The 20,102-nt window shown below is 37.2% G+C and overlaps 1 protein-coding gene across 1 annotated transcript in view; it reads right to left on the reverse strand.

Moving 5' to 3' along the window:
- Window positions 1-1,503: 1,503 nt before the first annotated feature.
- Window positions 1,504-20,102, reverse strand: part of UHRF2 (ubiquitin like with PHD and ring finger domains 2) — a 95,581-nt gene continuing 76,982 nt past the window's right edge. The window contains exons 10-16 of the mRNA XM_082497105.1: window positions 10,740-10,846; window positions 8,570-8,732; window positions 7,898-8,035; window positions 6,981-7,104; window positions 6,399-6,559; window positions 4,348-4,446; window positions 1,504-2,804 (exon numbers count right to left, since the gene is read on the reverse strand). Coding sequence (XP_082353231.1) covers window positions 2,658-2,804; window positions 4,348-4,446; window positions 6,399-6,559; window positions 6,981-7,104; window positions 7,898-8,035; window positions 8,570-8,732; window positions 10,740-10,846 — 939 coding nt within the window. The 3' untranslated portion in view covers window positions 1,504-2,657. The remainder of the gene's footprint in view (window positions 2,805-4,347; window positions 4,447-6,398; window positions 6,560-6,980; window positions 7,105-7,897; window positions 8,036-8,569; window positions 8,733-10,739; window positions 10,847-20,102) is intronic.

A 20,102-nucleotide genomic window follows, 5' to 3' on the forward strand; every position in this document is an offset into this window, starting at 1 on the left:
TTGGTGGATGATGAAGGAGGTACGGGGGGTAATGCTCAGACTGGAGAAAGGACTGCACAGTTTTGAACCTTACAACCAGCAACTACTGGACCTCGCCTTGAAGGTCTATATGCACACTCATGCCTGGGAGCTTTCTGTGAAGTGACACAAATGAGGCCAGCGTTCACAGTACTGTTTCGAGTACTGTACTTTTGTGTCCTTTATAGTAAAAGTTTTGGGACTGCAGCTTTTTCACTACCTACCTTATGACTTCAATGGGGGCTTTAATTATACAAAGAGACTGCATACGACAGGAATGAATTTCATTAAAGGAAGGTTAGGCCAGATACCAGCTTTGATGTGAAAAGCTGCATCTGGGTCCTAAAGCATCTATATACATAGTGAAGAAAATCAGAATTTTATACTCTAGAATTTACTATTGAAAAGGGTGTCTTTCAGTCACTACTGATATAGCACTAAGGGTGTAAAAAATTGTGAAAAAACACTACAAACTTTTAATGTGGGGAAAGGACAGTCTTTCAGTGTTGCCAGTCAAACTCCACAAGGTCTTGTCAAGCTACTTTACTGGTTGTTAAAGGCAGTTTCATGTTGCTTGATTGTGTCTGTCACTGAAAAGATACATTAAAAAATCGGTTTACCTATTTTTGTATTATTCAGAGAACTTCCCATTGTTGACCTCAAACTGACAAATTTATCTTGTCAATTAATTGGTAAAAGCTATCAAACAGAAAAACACATGAAAAGATATAAAATACTTCACAGCATTCGAATATCAAGTAAAAAGCCACGAGTCTTATGTGCTTACTGCACGGATGCAAAGACTGTTACAAAGATAAGATTACATGTTTTCCCTATAAAATACTGAGCTTCTATGTTGTAAAACATAGAATTTCAGCAGGATATAAGAATCTGCCTACAGCTCCTTTAAACTATGCTTAACACTAATACCAATTCACGTAAGGAACAAAGGTTGAACCTTCATTCTAGTAAGCACAGAAAAAGCTGAGTTAAATCTTTCAAAACTGTTCAGCAATGCCTTTTTTTTTTTTTTTTGATACATGACTAGAGAGATAGTACCAGAATGATGTATTTTGGATGCAACTGAAATCCTACGTAGAAGGGGGGGACAGTGGGGAGAGAGAAGTTACTTATTTCAGATGAAGTGAATAAGCCATTAAGTGAACTTTCAGCCACAAAAACCAGCACTGCCATATGCATCTCCACAATGACCGGTTCATTACTACACCAGGGTACAGGCAAGATCTTAAATTACTGAGAATGACATATGTACCTGCATATATACTTCTATATATGCAGGGCACCCAGAGCTCCCACTGCCCTGAGCTGGCTCTGGCAGCCAGCACCCCCAACGCCAGCGGGCCAAGAAGGGCTCCCTCCAACTCCAGTACACGGATTGAGCACTAACAATTTTCCTTCAAATGCTCAGTAGAGACCCGAGCAGCTACATGATCCCATGGGTATCAATGTCAGGTTGGGTTGGGTTGGGTTTTTTTCCTTAATTAACAATGTTTGTTTCATGGAGAAGTGAGTTAAGAAATACAAAGACTTGTGTTAGAAAAATAAGAAGCTCCCCTAAAGAAAGCATGTAGTAATTTGGAAAAAAACCCAACAAAGTTATGATTAAAATAAGTGGACAATAGTAAGAACAAAATTAGCAATTTTTCTGAATCATAAAATATTTAATAAGGTATATTTTGGGGGGGGATATATTGTATATAAAATTTCAGATCACAATATGAAGCGATTTGAACCCTCTCCAAGCTAGCACTGCCTTCAATGCCGTGTAGATGTATTGCCACTGATACAAGACCTACTAAAAGCATACAGTTTAACTAATACAGAAGTGGCTTTTTTTATATGAAATATTTTTTACACAACTAGAGTGTCTTGAATACCCTCTTTAAGTGCAAAAAACACAGATCACTTTACACTAATGCAGCAACAATGCATTCATATTGTTCTCATTAGTCATTAGTAGTCAACTTGCATAAGATACAAGAAAAGCACAATGAAGCTCACAAAAATAGACTAAAAATCAGCCTGTTCTTGCAAAAAAAAAAAAATACAGCATAATGGAAGAAAAAGACAAAAAAGGATTATGCACACCACAGAATTTGCTGTTCTTTAATCCAGCTGGCTTAAGTGCTGTTTCCGTTTTTTTTTTTTTCTTTTTGCTGTTTTTTGTGGGTTTTGTTTTGGTTTGGGTTTTTTTTTTTTTTTGTAAATCAAACCACATGGACCAGGCACAACTAATATTCAGGAGGCAGTGTGTAGCTAAAACTTCACTAACTTTTTGTCATCCCCACAATTTATTTTCCTCTGTCCTGAGGTAGTTACAAAAAAACAAATCATAAATTAAGCATCAGCTAGGCCAGTAAGAGCTGAGGCTTTTCTTTTTTTCTTTAAAAACTATTTGTTAACTGGCCAAAACTACCCTTGATGTTAAAAGACAGCTGAGAATTAGAGTTCTCACTACACCAAAAAGATGGCTATGAGGGGAAGAGGGTTAGCTGCTTCAAAATGTGACAATATATCGAGTCCCATCAAGCTGGCTGGTCCACTGTTGAATTTCTCATGTTTATTCTCCTTTACTGTCTATAAAGTCACTGGGAGAAGTACGGAAGGATCTGAGCACATCATCGTCCTTTACTGTAACCAGGGAAGAACTGGTCCAGTAGTGTCTGCAGTATCTTGTTGGGAACCATGGTGTAGCCCTTTCCCAGGTCATAGCGGCAGGCAGGGCAGGTGAAGACTTCAGCTCGGAAGGAGCGCTGTAAACAACTCTAGGACATACAAAGACAGACAAGTAAGTTGCAAGAACTTTCTTTTAGACTGACAGCTTAACCAGCAAAAACTAAGGAATCACTATAAACCAAAGATGCGATCCGCTGTACTACCAGCAAAAGGGAAGCCCTTACCCAAGCCCTCTGGCACCTACCTCTGCCTCTATGACTAAAATGTCCTCATCACAAAGATGATGAGCTCTGCTCTGGGCTGGGATGTGAAACACTGAGCTTGGGAGGAATTAAAGCAAATCACTGCTGAGATTCCCCCTTCATTTCCACTAGTGCCTTGCTCTGAATTGCAGCCACGTCTGCAGCTTCCTTCTAGCTTCCAACACCTTCATTCCAAGAGGAAGGTGAGTACACCAGGTATATTGTTTATGTAACAATCTCCATCTACCTCATTGGATGAGATTCAGTTAAGCCTTAAAGACATATGTAGAATAATACAATCTCTAAAACATTAGCATCAGTGCTGCCCTCCTTACTACGTTACGACAGGCTGCAGGGAGCCCAAGCACGTGAGCTGAATGTCAAAAAGTTGTCAGTGCAGATCTGTGCCCAAACAGCAATAGCAGATCACTATCAAACTATTCCTTACAACTTTAACTGGATGTTATTTTGTATTCACAAATATTTACTGATATCTTCAAATTTTGTGCTTTCTGAGTTTGTTGCCATTCAGCTTTCTCTTCTCAATGGTTTTCCAGTTTCCTTAACTCTAAATATTAAACCTTCATAACCCTTTTTATGTTTGTTGAAGAGCCATAATCATTCTATCTGTGCAGGCCATCCATAACACTACAGTGATTTTTACTGGAGTGATACATATCTTCTTGAACAGTGAACTTGCATTATCGGGTATTGTACTAGGACGATTATAGCCTGAGTCCTTTTAGGCTTCTAGGCAGAAGTACTAGGTATGGCAGGCACAGTTCAAATTCTATACACACTCGTGCTACAAAAATTAACTCTAGTACAAACTGGATTCCAAACACCTTACATTATACCCAGCGGATCAAGATTTTAAGATACACATGTTATGAATTGACTTCTGTGGCCCTCCTAAAAATATAGGCCCTCCTAAACATAAACAATGCCAAGAATAACAAGACAACCATAACTTACTTCAAATAAGCCCAAACAATTTCTTATATTTATCCTGCATCCCTTCAACAACTTTTATTAAGAGTGTAAGACAATTACAAAATCTGGATTTATTCCTTAAATATGTAAAACTATATTATTGTTACTGTACCAACATCTAGCTCCTGGACCAAAACAATTCCTCGTGTAATTCCACTGATCACAAAGGATGACAGCAACAGTAAACTTCACTCGTTACATCTGTCAGGAACTACACTAAACGTACTTGCACTCTTTATTCCAAAAAATTAAGGTTACACAGCAATGCAAACTTGTTGCATGTTTTTGCTTAGAATGTTAGGCAACAATTACTGTCTTTCTAAAACACATATGGATGTGGTGACTGGTGTCTCAGAGCCAAGGAAACAGCCCAGAGCAAGACCGGGTTTATTCTTACTTTACAGACGTTGTGGAGGCACTCTGTTGTCACCGGCTGGTAAACCAGCTCCTGGCAGCAGACACACATAAAGGATTGTTCCAGTTTCTTCAGAAAATTCTGGTGTAAGGCAAAGGAATAAAAAAGACAAACTCTATTACAATTCTCATAAATGCCCCTTATTACATAAAGATGATGAACTTCCAGAAGTTCTTAAGTCCTCCATATCCATGAGTGCAGCTTTCTAAAAGAAATCAGGAAGCAGGTCCGTAATGGCTTAATTTCCCTGCTCTTCCACAAATCAGAACTAACGTTTTAAAGATTATTTACTTGTTTGTATGAGTATTGTTATAAACAAAATGAAATAGACTGGAGGGCCCCTCATGCTTGATTCTTAGCATAGGTCAGAACATTTAGCAATTGTGTTTAGTAACTGCTTCTAGAAATTTGCATGTCCCTGAAAGATCTCTGCTTGTCTGCCAAGAGAACTTCTTCTGCTGAGAAAGCCGCTTTTGCACCTCCTCCTGTGCTTATGGATGCTGGCTAGTTTAACAGCTCCTCTCCTCAGGCCAAATTCTCTGCAGTGTGTAGATCAACCTCGCTGGTTTTTAAATATTCTCAGGGCATCTCTGAAGAATCTCAAGATACATTTGTATCAGGTGTTTTACACACACAAGCATGCTTATCTCTGGCATGTCAGTGATCTCCAAGTATCTCAAGAATACAAGCTTGGGTATATTAAAAAAGCTGATCTACAGGAAATCAAAATACGGTTCTTTGTAATAATTTTCAAAATACCAGATTTATCGTGAACCACATTTTATTTAGTTAAAAGGGAAGGTGGATGTTTCAAGCAGAAAGATTTACATTTTCATAGTAGTAACCCAAGAAGATTCCCATTGCCTTTAGTGGTAACCAAATGGAAATCTTACCAAAATTATGGGCAGGAATCTGTAGAAAAATGACTTCTCAGTGACTCAACGGCTTTTAAATCACTGCTTTCTCCCTTTTTTCAAACACCTATCTCTATTGCCTGTCATTGTGCAATTTTAAGAGCTGAAATTCCTTCTAGTCATTACAGACATTGGATAAAAGACATAACAGCAAGTAACTTTGCACTATCACTTCCTACACAAAGACAACTACAGCAGCATTATAGCAAAAACTAATACCGTAAGTGGAAGAACGGGGAATTATAGATGCTTTTTGTGTTACAGAAGCACCCTAAATAGCCCCTGGTAATTCTCACATAAACTAATTATGTCTGTCCATTTTTAGATATCAATTTTCCAATTAATGGTTTGGTTTTCAGTGAGCTGAGTTTTACCAAATTATTTTAACTTCTTAGTGCCCTGATTTCTTCTGCAAAACAGCTAAATTAACTAAGAACTTGACATTGGTAAGACTAATTATCACTGAAAGATGAAATATTTCAGGATATATTCCTTTTGTGGTCTTTTTTTATACTAGTGCCTACGGTCTCTTCAATCTTGAGCTATTCTTGCTATTTTTTGACATTTAGGGGGAGGAAAGTATTTTCACCCTTAAGGTTGCCTCTCTACAGAGTGGGATAATCGACATTTGGATGAAAATATTTTCATTTCATATCTAAATTTGAAGATCACTGTACTTCTATCTTCTTAAACAATGCAAGCAAGCTATATTTTCTGTTATAAATTTTTTTTGCCTAAACAAAAAGGAACGACTACAACCATCTTTCTTCATGGCTGATTTCTCACATCAGCACAGGACAGAAATTCATTAGTAATTTCAGGGAACGTATGCTCCCTTCAAAAATGAAAAGAAAAAAAAAGCCACTTCTAACTTCAAAATGTTTTTTGAGCAAGAAAAGATCTCTATTATGCAGGTGTAAACCGAGCCATTAATAGCAAATTGTACAAGCAGGGATTATTTCCTTGAAATCAACATCTTACAAATAAAAATAATGGTAGACACAGTCTGTATTCAGCAAAAGTTCAACAAGCAAATTAGGTTTTAAGAGAGATTCAAGATTTCTCCTAACAATCTAAAGAAAAGGTAAACGTTAAAAACGATGCATGCAGCAAACATACTGGTCCTTCCTTAAGAGAAGCAAGTACTTCATCCCACAGTTTCTGGTTCATGCAGTCTTCTCTAATCAGCCATTGCTGCTCTTGGGTCAGCTGGAAAGCCTCTCCTTTCCCTCCATCTCCCATCCTCATGGCTTTGGGTGTACTCGTAGGTTCCTCTATACCTGCTTAAGATAATGACCATCAGATGCAGTAACAACAGAGCGTTAGTCTGAACTAATAAAAGGGAAAGAGAAAACTATTTCTAGAAGACTAAAACATGGATTACACTCATGAAATGTGGCAATCAAATCCCTACTCCAACTCATACTGTTCAGCATTGGTTTGGACTGTAGCACACAGTTGCATAGAAGACTGTTCATTTTTTCCTACAGAGCTTAAGAGAAGAAAAACCCATAAGTGTGGTAAAGAGTGATAAATAGGATAAGATCCCTACACTACTACTTAATTACAGAGCACGTGCTTATCAATTTACATTAGTATTCCAAATAATTTCACACTTCTGCTAAGTTTTCATGCTATTGGCTTAATAAATGTAACATTACAGACCTTGCTGATGAATGCTAAAAAAGTAAAAAGAAATACCATCATCAATTGTCCTTTTCTGGTTTCCGTTACTCTGGCTGGTTGGCTCCTGTTTCACAGTTTGCTTTTTAACCTTATCTTTCTTCTCCTTACTAGCCATGGCTTCCAAATAACCTTCTGGATACTAAAATAGAAAAGCATTGATTTAAAACAACACCCACTGGCATACAGGACTTCCCAAATACCAACAAGACTAATTTCTAAAAGACTTTAAAACCCTGCAACTACATATTGAAATGACTAAAAAATAATTTTTAAAACTCTACATGATGGAGAAAACATTTAAATTAGTATCTATTATCAAGAAAGTGTAGTCAAGTCAAAGAATCTAATCCAGACTTGATTGTATAAAAAGGAACCCAATATCCATATCTATGCCCTTACAACTATAAAAAACAGGCAAATCTGAAGATGATCGTATGCTGTAAGATATACTGTTGCCTTTCTAAGAAACAGTATGTTAATTCTTCTCATCTTTTATGGATTCTGCAATGTCCGAGTCCTCATGGGTCAGTTTACTTCTGTGCCCCAAATACACTATCTATACAAACTCCTCAGCCACGTGGACAGAAAAGTACATAAAAATGCACAGTTTTTTGATTTCTCGGACAGATAGCTATAACAACAGTTGCCTGCAGAAATTCTTTCCAGCCTAAGGATCAGAAAACTGGATTCAAACTCTTATTTTTCCAATCCATATATGCAAAGCAGTTCACTGCTAAGGCAGAAAGCTTCATCCACCTTTCCTTCTGCTATGTCACTATTACGGGGTTCTTTCAGTTTGCAGATAAGTTATAGTCTGTTTTGGTATTAAAACCTCCATAGTGAAGTACAAGAAAAAAAAGGGGCTGTAATTTAACCTATTTCTTTTTTCTGGAACTGAGAATAAAAACAACTCTGCAAGTCCTGATTCGAACCTGTACACTCAGACCCAGTTTCTTTGACCGCTCCATTCCTTCTGAAGTCCAAGGTGCAGGCTCAACGTCATCTCTCCTCAGAAGATAGCGCCAAACTAAAAATCCACATTTTCCAATTTCTGGCCAATATTTCACCACCTAAAGAACAATATAAAATTACTGCCATTATTTTGTCACAAGCCAAACACATGCATATAGTCATACTTTAACTGTTAAGAAGAAATGAGAAGACCAAGTTATACATTACTATTATACAGGAGCTCTTCCCTCAGGTATGAAATTTTTGTATTTTTGATAAATACGGTGCTCTTAAAAGGCACACACTTTTATTTCAGATGCTGAGAAGTCATTAAATGCACAAAAAGCTAGGATATACTTGGAAGGAGTGAGGAAATAATTTGATTTCCAAGGAGGAATATGACTCAGTAAGCACATATAAATTAGCTTACCATATTCAACTTTGTTATTTCCTTTTATGATCATATTCTGTTATCACTGCTCTGAATAATGACATTTCTGTTCTTTGCAGAATAAGCTAAGACTAAAATGCTATCACGGAGAAAAAATAATTATTTCTTTTAGGTAATAATGAAGAATTTGCAATTTAACACATATGAGACTTTTTAAAACAGCTGAAGAAAAATGTGTTGTACTCAGTAGAAATCAGGATACCTTGTAAATGCCATCATATCTGTTGCCTTCCTCTGGGGCATATTTGCTGATCCGCCGTCCTTTTGAACTGCGCACTACTCTGACTGGCTTACCAGCTCTCCAATTCTTAGACTCTGCTCCATTTTTGTCATCCAGTGGGGCATCACAGTTAAGAGCCAATGCCCTAGAAAGAGATTTAAAATCTTCATAAACTAGATTGTTTCACACAACAGATTTTTGAAAATTAATGTAATTAAGCCGTATCTATTTTCCTTGTCTAATTATGCCTTATCAAGCAGCACAGAACTTTTCCATATTTTCTTTTACAACTGCAGAACTGATGGAAGCAATGAGATCCAGGCTACCGTGTATGCTAAGAAAAAAAACAGGAACACAAAATATTCTGTTGTCAAGGTTCCAGGTGAAAACTCAGCCAATATCGCTAAATAAAACAAACCAATCCTTTTAGATTTAATCATAGAATGGTTTAGAGTTGGAAAGGACCTTGAAGATCATCGAGTTCCAACCCCCTTGCCATAGGCAGGGACACTTCACACTAGACCTGACTGGATAACTGCAGATTTTAAGGCTTTTTAAGTGTGTACACAAAAGTAATGAATATGATGAAAAACACTACAGAGAGAAAAAGTAACTATCCAAAAAAACTGTAAATAACTGAAATCTCTCACATAACACATAAATTGCCTCAGAGTAGGAGTTAAATAATAGTAGCTAACTCAAGGACAAACCCAGCAACTACATGAAGACCCCTTTCTAGAAACCTGGAGTAAGACAGCATGAATACCTACTAGACCAAGCTGCCCTAATGAACAGTATTTCTACTACCACAGCCTGATTTGACCAAGGATTGCAAACCCTTCAGAATCAGACTCAAACCAAACCATGGATCTCAGATTGTAAGAATTATATGGTTTATGAACAGCCGCGGTACGAGTATAAAACTCTACATTGTACACAACAGTAAGAGACAGGCATACACTGCTAACTTGAAAAATGTTTCTTATCTAAAAACAAAACTTAAAAAGAGAAAGATATCTAGACAAACAAAACCAATACTGATTCAACTACATGGAATCATAATTTTCAGTATCAAAGTGCTTGAAAACTCGTACCAAAATCAGTAACGGAGAGCAACACTCTGTTATACTCCGTGCGCACTAACACCTGCAAAGCTACAAGGCAAGCTTTTGCCAGTGGATTTCTCATTTGCTAACAGCAGAGAAATGCTGAGACTAAGGAGCCTTGCTTTTAATTCTATTTCCCAGAGCACGTTTGCTCTATTCACTAAATATGCTCATAAACACATTGCTTAAACCTACTTCCATTTTTCTTACCTCCTTGTTCTTGTTCACATCATGACCCCCCTCTCTCTCCCTCCCTCCCTCAGCAGCCATGTCAGGCTTTTCCTCTCTCTCCTCTAAGTGCTACTAAAGAGTTTGAAAGAATCCCTCTCCACTCTGCTTGAGAGCAGCACATCATATCTAAAAGAAGACCTGGCAAAGGAAAGGTCTCAGTCAATCTCAGCGCGTCACAGGTGCTAAGTGGTCAGTTGCATAACAGAGATTATGCTCTTAGAAACAGAAAAGGATGGAGAACTCTTTGTTCAGGCAGGCTTTTAGAGGACGATAAAACACTTTAAGCAGATGTCTAATTCATCTTTTAGACATAGATTTTCTTTTTCAAGCATCTGTTTTTGATAAAGCAACACCCTAATTCCTTGCTTTTCACAGAAAACCATGATGGAAAAAGGGCAAGCAAAATAGGAAAAAATTCTTTAAACATGGGAAAATGAACATGCCTTCTTCCTACTTAATTTTATTAATTGATTTAACCATTGAAGGAGAAACTTAAAAAGAAACACCCAGAACTGAAAACTTCCACACAGGAGTTTTGAAAAACTTCTCATTAAATTCAGAATCCTCTGAAGGAAATTGTAGGACAATTCAGACATGACTACTAGCTGCACCATTTCATTGAGGTGCAAGTGTTTCTTTAAATCAACAAAACACAATGCTTGATAAAATGCCTCTTAGAAGCAACAGGCACCACTGTTTATGAAAGCAGCATGTACAAGAGTGAATGAATATTGCAAAATGTTAGTTTTAAACTAAAGCACTACAACCCAGCTCTTTGTTTTGGAATACGTTTTTATTTTATCTTCAAAACTTACCTATTCATGTGTGTTAATGTCTGATCAAATGAATGTTCTCCAATCCTTTTATTGCCAGAAAGATCTCTACCTCCACTCCCAGTGTAAGTGAATTCATCTCCTCGATCCTGTGCAGGAAGATTATCCTTTGTTTTAACACTCCAAAGTAAAGCAACTCAATTTAAAAAAATATGTGACTTCATTTGTTCTATTTACTCAGACAGAGAAAAACTATATTCCAAGGCATGGACAGATGTGTTTTCAATTTCAGCATCATTATCCTTCTACAGTAGTTGTGACAGCACAAAGCTACTGGTCTGGATTTAACATGTTCACCAGAAAATTCTTATTAAAGAAGTGCCTGCCCTAAAAAAAAACCTGGACTTTCACATCTTTTAAAATGTGTGTTTTGAAAAAAAAAAAAAAAAAAAATCTGAGGAAGGGAACACATTCTAGCAAGTGGTTGGTTATTTGCTCTAGAGATTTCATTTAGCTTAGAATATCATGTTCGTAAAATACATAATAAATACCCTGGAGGAATCACTTCAGCTTGTGCAAGGGGCTAAGTGCTAGTAAGTACAAACAGGTCTGCCTTACGTACAAGGCAGGTGCTTTAATGCAATAAAGCTCTGAACTAGTAAGAGCTTGAACACATTTGGATTTTGGAAGCTGATATAGTTCTGTAGTATATTTCCTACATAAAATTGTCTTTAAATTGAAAGAAAGCTGATAAAATCTTTTACCGTGAACCAAAAAACAGTCAAAACCTACATACACATAAGTAAAGACAGTATAACTACTTTCTTTAGGAAATATGTCACAGAAACTCATATTACTCCTGGCAAATGCAAGTATTTCTAGAAATATACAGATATATTTAATACGGTATCTCTTTGGAGATGCAAATTTTGTACAAAGCACAAAGCAACAGCAGAAGAAAAATACTTAATAGGAAAATACTGTGAATATGAATTCTTACAGCAAAAATTTGATCATACTTGTACGCAGTAGTAAAATTCAGCCAATTTCTTACCACTATTTAAAATCTGACATTATTAAGGATCCAATGCAAGACTGTTACAGATATTTCATGACTGACAACAGCAGAAAAAGAGAAAGCTAGAAAGATAAATGCTTGTTGAACAAGGCCATAGATTAATTATAGAAATTATGTTTAGTTTATCCTGTGTATGGAAAATCTAACAGAAATTCAGCTTCAGTATTAGAGTATTTCTTGTTCAAGATTTATCTAGACGTAATAACAAGCAAGAGCTATGAAGTTAAAAAAAAAACACTCAACACCTAACAAAGACATGTATAAACTCAGGTATATCCTTTCTTAAAACAGTCTACTTATTCCGCTCAATGAATCTCTAAAAAAATAACAGAAATGAGGTGGATTGAGAGTTGGCTGTGGGACAGAACTCAGAGGGTTGTGATCAGCGGCACAGAGTCTAGTTGGAGGCCTGTAACCAGTGGTGTCCCCCAGGGGTCAATACTTGGTCCAATTTTGTTTAATATATTCATTAATGACCTGGATGAGGGGACAGAGTGTATCCTCAGCAAGTTTGCTGATGATACCAAACTGGGTGGGGTGGCTGACACCCCATAGGGCCGTGCTGCCATCCAGCGTGACCTGGACAGGCTGGAGAGCTGGGCAGAGAAGAACCTAATGAGCTTCAACAAAACCAAGTGCAAGGTCCTGCACCTGGGGAGGAAGAATGCTAGGCACCAGTACAGGTTAGGGGTGGACCTGCTGGGAAGTAGCTCTGAGGAGAAGGATCTGGGGGTCCTAGTAGACGGGAAATTATCCATGGCCCAGCAGTGTGCCCTTGTTGCCAAAAAGGCCAATGGAATCTTGGGCTGCATAGGGAAGAATGTGGCCAGTAGGTCCCGGGAGGTCATTCTCCCCCTCTACTCTGCACTGGTGAGGCCACAACTGGAATACTGTGTCCAGTTTTGGGCTCCCCAGTTCAAGAGGGACAGGGAACTGCTGGAGCGAGTCCAGCGAAGGGCAACTAAGATGATTGCCGGATTGGAGCATCTGCCTTATGAGGAAAGGCTGAGAGAGCTGGGACTCTTTAGCCTGGAGAAGAGAAGGCTGAGGGGAGACCTTATTATGGCATACAAGTATCTAAAGGGTGGGCTGAAGGAGGATGGAGCCAGGCTCTTTTCAATGGTTCCCAGTGACAGGACGAGGGGCAATGGGCACAAGTTAGAACACAGGAAGTTCCATTCAAATACACGGAAACAGTTCTTTACGGTGAGGGTGACAGAGCACTGGAAGAGGCTGCCCAGGGAGGTTGTGGAGTCCCCTTCTCTGGAGATTTTCAAGACCCGCCTGGATGCAGTCCTGAGTAATGTGCTCTGGGCAATCCTGCTTTGGCAGGGGAGTTGGACTAGATGATCTCTAGAGGTCCCTTCCAACTCTGAAAATTCTGTGATTCTGTGAAATAGAATGATGTTGTATAAGGACAATACATGAAACAACTTCAGAAGAATGAAAGATCAATAAAACAACAACTATTTACTAAGAAAGAATGTAAAATAAATTGTATAAAATAACGTATCGCAGAATTGAGCTATGCTTATTTTTTCAGTGCTTGTCAAGGGAAAAAAGATGCACAGATCACACAAAGATGACTGTGAAATAATAACATTAATAGAGATGTATTTGCTTGATGGATCAGGCCCATTCAAACAAACTGGATTTTAACACTGAATAAGAAGTTTGTGCCAAGCTCAGAAACCAAAAAGATGTATCTTGGAAAGTCATGAATCCAGAATGATTTGGTTTGCACAACAAAGAAGAAACTGAACACATGTTCATGGTGTGGCAGAGAGGAGAAAACTGCTACAGTAGTTCATCGATGTACAAGCAGAAATAAACTGAAACTGGAAGGTGATTTTTACCTCTTTTTTAGAATGTTGAGATAAATATTGAAATAACACGTATATAAGAATGTAAAAAAAAATAGAGGAAAAATATAAACACTACATATGCAAGCAAAATGGAGAAAATTATTTACAAGACAAGACAAGACAGGTTCTTGACAAACTGTTTTGTTTATCAACAACTAGGTAAAACAATCTTCATGAGAAGAAAGTACTGAATAGACTTTTTTTTGGCAGAACAGACAAACATAAATCAAGGACAAATCGCTACAGGCTTACACCAAAAAAACTCAAGTGGGAAGGCATAAATGCAACAGCATTCAAAACTAACTACTGGAACACGCTTCCATGGATAATGGGTTAAATGTAAAAGGGCTAAAAACATCAAACTTCCAACGCCTTCAGAAAAACGGTTCTCTCAGTGGTACTCTTTAACCACAGGAAACCAGAAGACATTGTGCTTGAAGAGGCAGCATGGATCTGAGGCCTATGTGTACATGCTCACCTCTTGAACAGATTCCACACTTAAAAGGTTACATTTGATCCTCTTTAATTATCAAAGCATTCTATGCATAAATAGGCAAAACTACACGGATTTGGAGGAAACTGAAAATCCAGAGGAAGGAAAATGGAGAAATGGAACAATTATGGAGCATAATAGTTAAAGGTCAAATAACAAGAAGATCATAGATGGCATCTTTTAGCACCCCCTAGCACAAGGAAGGCTCATTTCTGCTCTACTTCCCAGAACAACAACACACACCTATTTCGCTTCAGATATATTAAGAAGAAAAAGAGGATTGCAAGGAACAAAGACATGCAGTTCCTAGTATTGGAGGAAAATGACAGAGATCTTGCCATACAGGGCACTGATCTGGACTGGATGAAGAGAAATGGGGAGGACATTTGAATCTGTGATATAAAAGCAACCCCTAAACAAGGAGAGGAAGAAAGCTCAGGAGGATACATAATTGTTTGCAGAGAGAGAAAATCCAGAACGGCAAAAGTAAGTGACGTACAGACACACAGTCCTTAGAGGGGAATAAATATGGATATGAATACAGCTCATGACAAGTAGAAGTGAAATAGGTATACTGGTAGTCTGGAGACCTAACGGGACACCTACAGAAACTACCTCCATCATGGTCATGGTGTTTTACTTTGAAAGTGGAGTCTGCCAGGATATTCACACAGCTTATTATTTGGGTTCTTTAGATGAGTAATGACTCATTAAAACAATTTCTCAATAGCTTTAAGTTCTGAGTCTATCTATAGACAATGCAGGATCTTCCTACCACCTATAACAATATTCAACTGATAGCTTGTATGTGACAGGTAAAGGTGGAAAGTTATTTTTTTTTCTCAGGAGGATCAGAAATCACAGCTTAAGATACTGATACTGCTATTAAATTCTGCCTTCAACAGTTAAAGAAAAATTTAGCAAAAGGAATTATTGATGTCTGTATGTTCTTCTTTAAGAAAAAAAATAACTGTCAAAAAGGCTATTAACAGTCTTATCTTTTCCCTTCTCTTCTATTCCTTCTTCCTACCTTTTCCCTATTTTCTTACCTTAAGATATGTAATTCTGCCATTTCTCTTCTGCTTTCCACATACCTAAATTCAAGTTCCTTGCACTGAAACTTTCAACAGCTAGTAAGACCTGTCTTCTCTTAATGCCTTCCGTATGTCTCTTTTTCTTATGTTGTCTCCATAAAGTTATTTCTTAACTGTCCTGTTTGTAAAGTTTGATCATGTTATACAGCAATGAACTTCAGCCACAGTAGCATTGACTCAGTATTTCATATTAAGGCATTTGAGTGTAAGACGTGCCTGAAGCTCTAGCAATATAAGGCAGTCAGCCTCAGACATACAACATAATAGTCAGTTGTATTAAATCATACTCCACTATTTCAGTGTTGTTACATAATCAGTTATAAGTCTAACAATGAGATAATGGAGAATGAAAAACGTATGATTCTGAATTCCACCTAAGCGTTCAACCATACTATTTCTACAGGTTGCTTTTCCACAGCAGCTGACAGGGGCATTAGCTACTTCAAACTGCTGGAATATCAGCTAGCTCCAGATAGGTCTTGATTATTTTCTCTTTCCATTAACACCTCTGGTATTATGCTCAGATGTCAAAGTCTGGTCCCAACATAGGCACAAAATTTGCATGTATCAGTAAAATATGCTATTACAAATACAAACAGATTTTCTAGATGAGCTTCAACCTTCAGGCTGAACAAAAAAACCAAGTCTTACTGGATTTTTTGATACAAGAAAACCTGAAATTTCATCAGTTCACCAACCCCTCTATTTATCGCTTTCACTTCAATAAAATGTGAGGCTAGGATGTTGATTAATATGAAAATGCAAAATAAAAAAGCACTAAGCCTTTCTAAATGAAGTTGTTAAATTCAAGACAAATACTAACTACAATTACAATTACATTTGAAAGGATTTTCTTCCCCTGGTAGTAGAGTTACCTGAAACTGAATCATGTCATCATTCATCTCCATTAAAATCTCACAGGTTTGTATGCGTGTAAGTGCTGACAGAATTGTTCTATCTGCCCAATTGTCTGATTTATTTTTGATGATTTCATGTCTTACCACTGTAGTAAAAGGTGGATTAAATTACATATTTAATTTATAAATCACTAAAAAACCCTCGCATTAAGTGCAGAGTTTCAATATATCATAATTGGTGTTTCCAAGTCTTCCCTGCAACCACCCCTGACAGCAAGAACGTGACAGTATCACGGTGTATTCTACCACAATGAAAATATTTAACCATTTTAACGTTAAATGGCTTCAAAGCAGGAAACAGCAGAAGGTGGCTAACTGGTGATGGAAGTAAGTCAACATTTTGAAAAATAACTCCCAAACAAAAGTACTAGACAACTACTGCATGTGCACCACTTTCTGAGCTTTTTCTTATTCCTTTCAACATTCAGCGCCAAAATGGTGGATTTGCAGACCTTTAAACTAAACATTAATATGTAAACAATCCAGGTTACCTAATCTGGATTCATTATCTTCTGCTCCATTCTTCTAAACAGGTTCCCCAAAGAGACAACACACAGAAAGCCTTTTCAGGTCAAAGACCCCTTTTCTGTAGTGGGATATTACTTGGTAGACACAACAGCTTTGGAGACAACAGTTTTTAATTACAATTATCTTTGACCATCTGCTGGAGATTGCTGACCAATTGTTTTCCTGAGGACAAAAATTCCTGCAAACTGTATAAGTAATTCAATTAACCTACTATAATCCTAGTTAAAGCAAGGCAAGGAAAATTTTGCCTGTCTAAAAGACACACACTTAATACTTGACATTCATTTATCTCTATACATATAATTAGAATTCGTTATTTTCATCTTTGTTTTATTTCCTGTATTTAAATAAATGCTTAATATCATAAGAATTCATTTTTATTAGTATTCATGTGAAAAATTGATGAAGTCCAGCAAGACTCATGGTTTGACACAACAAAGATTAATAGAGTTATGCTGATTCTTTATGAAGGGAATAGATTGATTATACTCAATCTATTGCACTAGTATGACTAATCTCTCTTGAAAACGTATGAGTTTCAGAACAAATCTCAGTGTGTTAGGCATTCACAAACAGAAACAAAGGCCCTTGTCCTTGACCTAAGGCACTATTCCAGACAATGTTTCTTGGAAAGCAAGAAATACAAAAAAGAGCTAAATGGTGCTTTGCTAAGCATTGGCAACATTATTTTCTACTTTTCAATCTGCTTTATCATTGTGTCAAATGGGTTCCTCAATGTTTTAGTAACAACCAGATATGCAAAATCCTGCAAATGAACTTTGGAAAAGCATAGATAGGAGGAGGACAGACACAGATTCCACACTTCATTGTGAAAGAAGCTGACAAATAGGCAGATAAGACTACTTTGACAATGTAGTACTAGCAGTAAAAAATTATAAAAAGCATCTGTGTAACAAAATAAGGCTTTTCAGAATGTGAAAGTAACTCTGAATATAATGCAGGTAGAGAGGAGACAATGAAACTCAGAAAATAATGAACTAAACTTATTTTTCAGTATTAATTAGCATTCTGTATGGACTGATAGCTAAGAATATGGAATAACAGAAAAGACGGACAGGAGACTTGCAGAACAGGAGCTGTCCTGCAAATCTGAGACACTGGGAGAAGTAAGTATTAAAGCTACTGCCCTACAAATGATGTCAAGTATGTCCTTAGTATTGGAGGTAACAACAGTGGACAAATAACACATCTGAGTGAAAAGGTAGATATTTGGGAACTATTGTATAGTGAGCCACTGACATTTTTTTCACATTACATTGGAGCTCCAAGCAGGTCCCAAACTAGTAGGGAACTTGGAAACATGACAGCTTTTGCAAACAGCAAGTTTGACGGCATCAAGCATCAGGTTTTCAGGTACATACTCAATCCAGGTGACTCACAATAGAGAGACTCTTAGTGTAAGGGCTATCATGAACTTGTTATGTTGTATTCTCAGTACTATAAAACAGAGGTGGGAAAATCTGAAAGGAACCATTCCGTTGGCAACGTAGTCAGCATGGCATGATAATTCAGAAAATTTATATAGGGTACTACATCTCTCTTGTACCAAGGCTCACACTGGATTCAGCTGACACAGGTAAACCCAGCAAACTGCCTAATAAAGCAGCAGGTCATACACACGTGTCTAGGTAAACTGCTAGTCACAATGGTCTTTGGATATAAAACACTTTGACTCAGACATAAGTCAAAATCCACTTGATTTGGATTTAAAGCCATTTAAGTAAGTATGCCATTCACTACAGTACTGGCACCGCACCTTTGGCACCAGTGGAACTGATCAAGTGTTTTCTCCATGCGATGCACACTAAGCAGAAGTTCTGAAAGTCTATATCCTCATCACAGGGGTTGGGCAAATTTAGTGACCTAGATACTGTTTATTTCCAACTGGGCTATTTCAAACAAGTGGAATAACAGTTTACTGACACCTTGGAACTGACTACCCAAACATAAGACTAATGCAAAGACACAGAACATTTAAAATGGACAGCAAGCCACTTCATGAAGTGGTTTGTGAACGCTATGTTCCAGGTACTGAATGGGTTTGGTACAAAATAACCAACGAAACTAAGCAATGAGTGTATTTGCCTGGGGTCCCTTTTGAGCCATTAGAGATGCTATTCTCTTTTATACCCTCAGAATCTTTTACAAGAGGATGAGAACAATCACAGAAGTTATTATTCTCCAAGAGATTCTGAATTCGAAACTCTGAAATGTTCAGAGATTTCCTGTATGATCCTATACAAAAAAGCACTTAAAGAAGAAACTATCTCTGTTCAGATTAAACTAAGCACACCACACAATTAATTTACCATCTTTACAACACTACTTTGACCCAGCAGAAACAGATCTTCAAACTTTTGAAAATAAATAGCAGTTTTAACCCTGATACATAAAAACAATGACAAAATAGAAGGGCAATTTTTAAACCCAAAAGTGAAATTTCTTCAGCTACTTGATTTGATGAACAGACAAGTCAAAACACTTCTATCATGAACACTGTGATTGCACAATTACTGTTAATGTCCAATATCTAGTTTTTAAAGTTTAGTCTCTTCTGAAATAATTCTTAGATCTTAAATTCCTGGAAGACCTCTCAATTTCTTCAGCTAATGTTCCTATTATGGTTACTATCAAGAACAAGGCCAGGAGATCAGCAATTAATGCATTCAAGACTCTAAAGCTAACTATTGTAATACTGTATCTTAAATAGCTAAAACATGTAGCTTGTCACTAAAATTCAAGGTTAAACATTTACAAGAGAGAGATTAATGTACAAACATTTTGTATGCATGTAATTAAGAATGAGATTAAGCTTCGTCTGCAAAACAATTTCACCCAATGCTCATTTTGTAAACTATGACTGTACCGCTTTCTCAGTCTTAAGGGCAGATCCTGTACTGACAGAACTTGTTGTTACTGAGCACTCCAACACATCCAGAACATCACAACTTCAGCAAAGCTGTAGACAAGTCTGGGTCTGCAGGACTGTGTTTCCAAAGGCACAGCATAAAAATGGCATGAACTGAAAGTTAGACAGTGAATTCTATTTCCTGCAACATATTTTTGCAATTATTTATTTTACTCCAATAGTGAACTGTTAATTTAAAGCCACAAGAAGCACATTAAGACGGCACATATCAACAGTGTGCATAAATAGTGCATAAAGTTTATAAACCTACAGTAAACCAGTCTTCCAAAATGTATTTATTTCTCAATTTTGTAATAACTTACACACAAGTACCTACGTCATACCATTGAAATTCAAGTAAGTCACCTCTCTTTTCTTGTTCTCATATAATGAAGTGACGAGATCGGAGCAGAGCATTTTATCTGAATTTTTATTTAAAAGTTTGTTGTGGTTTAGGCTGGGCTGGCCACTAAAGGAATGACAGTTTCATTCCTGGAATGA

Source organism: Vanellus vanellus (genome assembly GCF_965231255.1).
Source record: "Vanellus vanellus genome assembly, chromosome: Z".
NCBI lineage: Eukaryota > Metazoa > Chordata > Aves > Charadriiformes > Charadriidae > Vanellus > Vanellus vanellus.